Here is a 7455-nt window from a genome sequence, read left to right as displayed (position 1 = left end):
GGAAGGGGTGCCGGCTGATCAAGGACCCCCAAGGAGTGGTGGGAGGGCGTATAGGCTGATGGAGTGTCCCGAGGAGCGGTTGGGGAGCGTAGGGGTGTCCGTTGGTGGGGAGGAGCAGCCGGAGCGCTTGCACGGTCCGGTGATGGGGAGGCCGGCGGGGCCTGTCAGAGTAGGCTCAGCCCGGCCGGTGGGTACGGCTAATGCCACCCGCCCACAGGAGCATGGCGCAGTTCCTGTTCGAGGCGGACCTGCGCGGGCTGCTGAAGCTGGACACGCTGATCCCGAATGCGCCGCCTACGCGATGGCAGCGCAAGGCCAAGGAGAGTGGCCCCGGGCCCAGTCCCATCGGCGTGTCGCCCACGAAGCCGGCCAATTGCTCCCGCAGCTCCAGCAAGACGCCGTCCAAGACACCCGGTGAGCGCCGGCCCCCAGCGACAGAGGTTGAGTGCGGGAGCCTCGCCCAGGATGCTTGTCTGTAGCCATGGGGCTCTGGGCTCCCTGCCACGCTGCCCTACTGGCTGCTGCTGAGGCAGGAGGAGGTGGTCTGTGCTCCTGACAGCCACCCACCTCCTTGCCAGCATTAGGGGCAGAGCTCTTAGCACTGGGGCTGGCGAGCTGCTGTTTGCCCAGCTGAGCCTTGCTGGCACAGCTGTATGCTAGGACGAGTGTGGGCAGGACTGTTAGCTGACAGCTTTACATCTTGTGAGCGTTTTAGTATCTTCCCCTTATCTCTGGACTCTGGAATTGTTGCACTAGACCCAAGGAGTTGCACCACACTGTCCCTAACCAACTTGGTGGCAGGGAGGAAAATATAAGTTAGTTGTGACTGGGTGGCATGAGACCTCAGAGTCCTACTTGTCTGGTGGGTGTGATGTGGAGGAGTGTTGGGTTTGCTCCCGTGAAAGCTCTAATACAGGCTGTTAAATAGCTGTAAGACAATATTTTCATATGTGAATGCAGGTAAATCTGGATCCAAAATTCAAAGCACTCCCACAAAGGCTGGGGGGGATCGCTACATTCCCAAACGCAGCACTATGCAGATGGAGATGGCAAATTTCCTCCTAACCAAAGAGAATGACCCTGATGAGGATTCCCCTACCAAAAAGGTGAGCATGTTGCTAAGTTACAATTACTTCACAACCGCTACTCCTTCCTGCCCCTTTACTCTATCAAGTGGGCACATGGGACTGACAAGTCCCAGCCATCACTACTTGCAGCTCTGGGCTTCAGGAGCCTAGGATGAGATTGAAGCTGTAGAGACTGCCATGCACTCTAAGCCTATGCTGCTTCTAGCAGCAAAATCTACCTTTGACTAATGAGGCTTTAAAATGTAGCAGGCAACAAAAACACAAAGCTGTGAGCCTATGCAAAGTGAAACTGCTGGTGGTAGCTATTCTAGGACAATGTCTCCACAGGGAACACTTCTGGAATGTTTTACACTGTGTTCTGAAATCTGTTTATGAAGCATTTGGTCGCTTTGTGGCTGTGGCTTTTCCCACTGGCAATGACACTGAGTTTGCCATTGTGTGAAAATGTGAGCAGGACGATGTATGTAAGTCTGAGGGAAAACTGCTTTGACCTGCCTCTGTGTGACTGACCCTTGCAGCACAGTCAAACATCTTCAGATTCTAAGAGAAGGGGACTTAGGTGTCTGTTTAAATTGCAGTGTGGGAATTGTTTTAAATGCATTGCACTGAGGGTGATTTGTCTCTGTAGGAGCAACAGAAAGCCTGGGCAGTGAATCTGAATGGTTTTGATGTAGAAGAGGCAAAGATCCTCCACCTCAGTGGAAAACCACAGAATGCTCCAGAAGGTATGATACAGAGTCTGTGTGAGCTGAATCAGCAGGAGAGATCAGGTTAGGGGAACAGCAACACAGAGGCTCTGTGTGTGGTCACAGGAGAAATCAACTGGTTTCTGAGAGCTGTACAGGCTGGAGTCTCCTTTCTTACGGTTCCTGAGGTCGAGGGAGGGCATAACAGTTACAGTGAATTTATTTAGGAGAGTTGCTATGACTGCCAGTTGGTCACCTGTTACAGGGCTTGCAAGGGTCTTCAGGGTGGAGAGAGAAATGAGAATCTGACCTCATGTTCAGAAGGCTTGATTTATTATTTTATGATATATATTACATTATTACTATACTAAAAGAAATAGAAGGAAAGTTCTCAGAAGCTAGCTAAGCTAAGAATAGAAAAAGAATAAATAAACAAATTTCTGTGTCTCAACAGAGAGTGAGACCCAGCTCTGCTCTGAGTGGTCAGTAAATCCAAACATTCACCCAAGACCAATCACGCATCCACCTGCTGCATTCCACAGCAGCAGATAACCATTGTTTACATTTTGTTGCTGAGGCCATAGCTTCTCAGAAGGGAGAAAAATCCTAAAGAAAGGATTTTTATGAAAAGATGTCGGTGACAGTCACCTGTACTGCAGGTTCCAAGCCTTCATGAAGTCTGTAAGAGCATCAAAGTCTCTGCTGTGCATTTTCTAGCTTAAACTGCAACTAAATATAATGGGATTCAAAAACCCAAGTGTTTGTTAAATTTGTTTCCATGAATGAGCAAATTGTAGCTCACCCCTGTTCAGCAGTTCATTCTGCCAGTGATTTTCGTGCACTGCAGGCTTGTGAGTGTTTCTCTTAGGACTTTATTTTCACTCCAAGGGATTCCTAGTTGGGTGAGCAGCACTCAGCTGGGAGGAAACTAACTCAGGTTAACAAACCTGTTCCCCTGCACACAGGCTATCAGAATAACCTGAAAGTGCTCTACAGTCAGAAAATGGCACCTGGATCCAGCAGGAAGAAGAGCAGATATATTCCCTCAAAGCCAGACTGGGTCTTGGATGCACCAGAGATGTTCAACGACTACTGTAAGTAGGCTGCAGGGTTGAGTGCTGGGCATCCAGAACTTTCTGCACTGGATTGATGTTCCTAGGACAGTGTAACTGGGCTGTCTGTATTATTTTGTGTACCCAGGCTAGCACAGACCACTTCTGGAGTGTCCCTGTGTGGCCTTACAGGGACAGTGGTCTAGGGCACTGTGTAGGTGCCTTGGAGCAGGGTACCTGGCCCCAGCAGCTGGGCATAGTGACACTCAGAAGGCTGCCCCTCACCTGTACGTGTGTGTGTGCACATGTGCACCCGCGCCTGCTGCATCAGCACGGGTGAAGGGCAGGGCTCTCTAGCCAAGCATGGTGTGACCTGCACTGCTCTTTCAAATTGTAGATCTGAATCTCACAGACTGGAGCTCCCAGAACTTCCTTGCAGTGGCTCTGGACAACGCTGTTTATCTGTGGAATTACGGTACTAGGGAGATTATCCCCCTACTGCAGACGGAGCATCCATATCCTTACATTTCCTCTGTGTCATGGATTAAAGATGGAGACTATCTTGCTGTTGGCACAAGTAGTGCTGAGGTTCAAGTGAATGCAGGACTAAAACTAGAGGTGTTTTCTAGGGATTGACAGAACTGTGGGGCCTTGGCTGGCAGAGGAAGGATGCCATGCACCTGACTTGTCTTCCCTGGTGTGGGGTGGAACTGCCCAGTGTGCAAGGCAGGGCTTGGTTTGGGGGTTTTCTGATAAGCAGCGTTACCTTCTGTGCTATAGTCATGAGATACACATTTTCTCTGTTCCCTTACTGAGTAAGCTGAGAGAGCCTGTGCAGTGAGGTTCCTAGGGCATAGAAACAGGATTGGGTTTCTTCTGAAGAACTTTTTGCTTTGCCTCTCCAGCTATGGGACGTTGAGCAACAGAAATGTCTCCGAACCATGACCAGCCATTGTGGCCGTGTGGGAACCCTCAGCTGGAAAGCTGCATCCTCTCCAGGTAAAGCAGTGGGTCAAGGGCAGTTTCCAGTTGTTGCAAACTCCTATCCCTCAATCTACGTGTGGCATGGGTTAGGGATGGCAGAGAGAAGTTTGTCCTGGCTTGGGATTCTTATTTAGCCTTATCTGTTGGGGCTGTGAGGAGAAGACCTCTTTCCTGTATTGCAATTTGTGCTGAAGTTGTGAAGAGCTTGTGTGGGTGTTTCACTCACACCAACAGACCTGTGTTGCTGGTAACACTGGTTGAAACCCAGTGGCAGGTATAGCAGTCTTGCAACAACAAAAATGGATTTGGGTGAAAATGTGCAGCCTGACTCTGTAAGCCTTCTCTTCTCTCTGCAGTGGTGCACAGACTGGGCAGATCCATCACCACGATGTCCGAGTGGCTGAGCATCACGTGGCCACCCTTGCTGGCCACACAGAGGAGGTGTGCGGACTCAAATGGTCTCTGGATGGCCGCTACCTGGCCAGTGGTGGCAGTGACAGTCTGGCGAACGTCTGGCCATGCACCCAAGGTGGGGGTGGAGACTTTGCTCCTGTACAGACCTTCACTCAGCACCAGGGTGCTGTCAAGGTGAGCACAGAGCTGCCACAGGCGGATATGTGTGTGCAAGGCAGGCATGCAGCACTGGCTGGGTGCAGGTTGCCTCTTGTATGTTTTAAAATGAACTCTCCTTGCTCAGGACTGGCGTGGTGCCCATGCCAGATGAATGTCCTAGCCACTGGAGGTGGCACTAGAGACAGACATATCTGCATCTGGAACGTGTGTTCTGGCGCCTGCCTCAGTGCTGTTGATACCCGTTCCCAGGTGAGATATGAACATCAGCTTGGAGACAAACACCTTCTGGCAGCACACCTACACAGAGCTGCTGGCTCCTCAGGCCCAAAGGCACAGGGAAGGAGGGGGACCATGCTCACCTCCGAGTGGTGAGCATCAGCACAAGCACCTCGTCTCACCTGTGTTACTGCCTCTTTGCAGGTCTCTTCTATCCTATGGTCAACAAACTACAAGGAGCTCATTTCAGCCCACGGCTTTGCGCAGAATGAGCTGATTATATGGAACTATCCAACAATGACCAAGGTTGCAGAGCTGCAAAGTAGGTGGTCAGGGCCTGGGTGTGGGGGGGCTGTTAGAGGCTGAAGACAGCTGCACTCCTTGGTTGGAGCCTGCAGCATCACTGATACAGGACAGTATCCGGGGCCATGCTGCTAGGAGTAAAGCATGCCCACGGGGCTGTGGAAGAGATACCACTGATCCAAGTGTGTGCTTGGGGTCTGAAATCACGCTGCCACAGCCACTGGGGGGACAGCTATGCAAGCTGGCAGGGCTCATGGGAGCATACAGGAGTAAATGTGCATGTGCTGATCAGCTCAGCCCGGATTGCACATTCCTTCTCCTCCTCAGGTCATACTGATAGAATCTTGAACCTGACCATGAGTCCTGATGGTACAACAGTGGCCTCAGCAGCTGCTAATGAAACAGTGCAGGTCTGGAGCTGTTTTGAGATGGATCCCATAAAGAAGAAGGAGAAAAGAGAAGGCAAACAGTGCCAAAAGTGGGATTCTTCACCAGAGCATCCGCTGAGAGCACGAGATTGTTATGGGGAGGGGGATATTTGGTTTTACACACTGTACAGTATTTTAAATGTCAATGAACTGCTTAACTTGACTTTTTCTTAATGGAGTCTTATGGAAAAAGAGCCGTGGCTCCTAAACCCAAGTCCTCCCTGAGGCTAGGGATCTGGGCAAGGAGTGGAGACCTAGGTCTTAAGGGCCAGTTTAGAGGCCCCTGAGCTTAGCACAGCCTAGCAGAAGGATGCTGTGCAAGGGCTGTACTTCTGTTTCTGTCCCAGCTAAGACAGATATGTCACCTGCCCCATCTGGATGCTGACTACAAGCATAGCAGCTCCACCACAGGCTCAACTGAAAGCACAGCATGGCTGTGGCCTCAGTTTGTGTTGTCCTGGCCTGTCTCACAAGCCCAGAGACACCTTACCATGGCTCTGCAGGCAGATCTCAGTTTGTCTTGTTAGCTACAGGCAGCCATCACTGCCTGCCTATGGTGCTGGAGTAGAATAGCTGTTGGAAAAAAAAGGAGGGAGGGAAATATAGAGCAACAGCTGTAATCACCCCAAAGGCTGGAAAGGGGCTGGCTCTGGCATGAAGCCTGATGCAAAACAAAAGGTTAGCTTACACTGCCACAGCCAGCCTGGATGTCATGCAAGAGCCACGCAAAGCACCACCAACCCTGTGCTCAGCCTTCAGTCACGTATTCTTCCAACAACTCTGATCTCCCTTCCCCTCCTGCTGACAGGAGGCCCTAGTGCCTCACTGAGGCTTCATGCAGGGGAGCAGGCACCAGGGCTCAGCTGACATTCATTGGGGCTTGACTCCCCTACACTTGGAAAAATGCCTTTTTTCCAGGCTGAACTGTGCTGGAGCAAGTTGCAGAAAATATATTTGAGCCCTTACCCGACCAACAACCAGCTCAGCCATGCTGCTTTGCACGGTGGAGCCACAGTGTCTGAGGTTGTGGGGCTGCACCAGACCCATCAAGCCTGTCCTTCAGCTGCACCAGCATTGCCAGGGGCTGCTGGGGACACTGCACAGCTGATAAACACCTTGGCCTGTACAAAGCAGCTCCACCAAGCCTGTGCCTCCCATCAGCCCTCAGTGATTAGCTGAGGGTGGATTATTAACTGTTTTCACCTTTCCCTCAGCACAGTGTCACACTGTGCCTAGCACCAGCTCGGCCTCCTGAGCCTTACAGCAGCTGGAACCTTCCAAGGTTCCGACTTGTGCTCTGCCAAGGCCAGTGAGTGTGTAACCACACCCACCACAGCACCCCCACACACACACATAAAGCTGATATGGGGGGCACAGTCTCAAAAACAGCCACTGAGCCAGCACCTTCCCAGCAGTGCTGCTGGTGCATCCCCATTTGGCCACTTGGGAAAGATCAGGAGGTCCAAGGATGGAGCTCTCCCTCAGACACAAATCCTAGGGCCACAGCTGTCTCTAAAGGGGAGGCAGGCAGGAACCCAGATGCAAGGCTGGGCTCCTCCACAGAGCTGTGCTGTTGTTGTAGGAGCCCTGCCCCACACCCCTGCACTTGGTGCTGGGAGTTAGCACAGACTTGCTTTGTGGGGCCACAGCTGATTAGGCCTTCCCTGGTCCGTGACCTGGAAGGAAAGCTTTATATGCCAAAAAGTTCCTGTCATTTTTGCAGTCCCATGTAAGAGCAGCTCAGCTTTCTCACAGACTCTTTCTTTCTCCTTAGCACATGCCCCACACCCCGATGCTGTGCATTACATAGCCCTTAGAAGACCTCTGAGCATTACTACAGAATAATGATACTGCAGGGTCTTTGACCCCATGCTGGTCTCTTACAGTCCTGGAGTGAGGAGGAGCAGAGGAAGGAAGTGGGCACTGATCCAGCAGGCCCAGTAAACACAGCCCTGTAAGGTGTGAATTCAGTTCACAGCATGACAGCATATTAATTACAAAGTACCATGGCCAGCCCATAGAAGAGCACAGCTAACAGTGTTATGAATCAGAAGCCTGACTAGGCCAATATTCAAGCAGCAATCAATTTATTATTTATTATGGCAAAGTATGAGCAATACAGCGC

The 7455-nt window shown here is 51.3% G+C and overlaps 1 protein-coding gene across 1 annotated transcript; it reads left to right on the top strand.

The window, feature by feature from the left end:
- The first annotated feature begins 221 nt into the window (after window positions 1–221).
- LOC128935117 (cell division cycle protein 20 homolog) lies at window positions 222–5409 on the top strand. Its single transcript, XM_054273145.1, is given in 11 exon segments — window positions 222–414; window positions 961–1106; window positions 1717–1813; window positions 2740–2868; window positions 3224–3420; window positions 3732–3808; window positions 4149–4402; window positions 4508–4632; window positions 4804–4921; window positions 5230–5354; window positions 5356–5409. Coding segments are annotated over 11 exon segments (1515 nt in total).
- Window positions 5410–7455: the final 2046 nt, after the last annotated feature.

The sequence above is a fragment of the Melozone crissalis genome, unplaced genomic scaffold, assembly GCF_028551555.1.
Source record: "Melozone crissalis strain CALT ecotype California unplaced genomic scaffold, PUWL_Pcris_2 ptg000015l_1, whole genome shotgun sequence".
Classification (NCBI taxonomy): domain Eukaryota; kingdom Metazoa; phylum Chordata; class Aves; order Passeriformes; family Passerellidae; genus Melozone; species Melozone crissalis.
The sequence above is the reverse complement of the archived record's forward strand: the minus strand, read 5'-3'. Positions and strand labels throughout refer to the sequence as shown.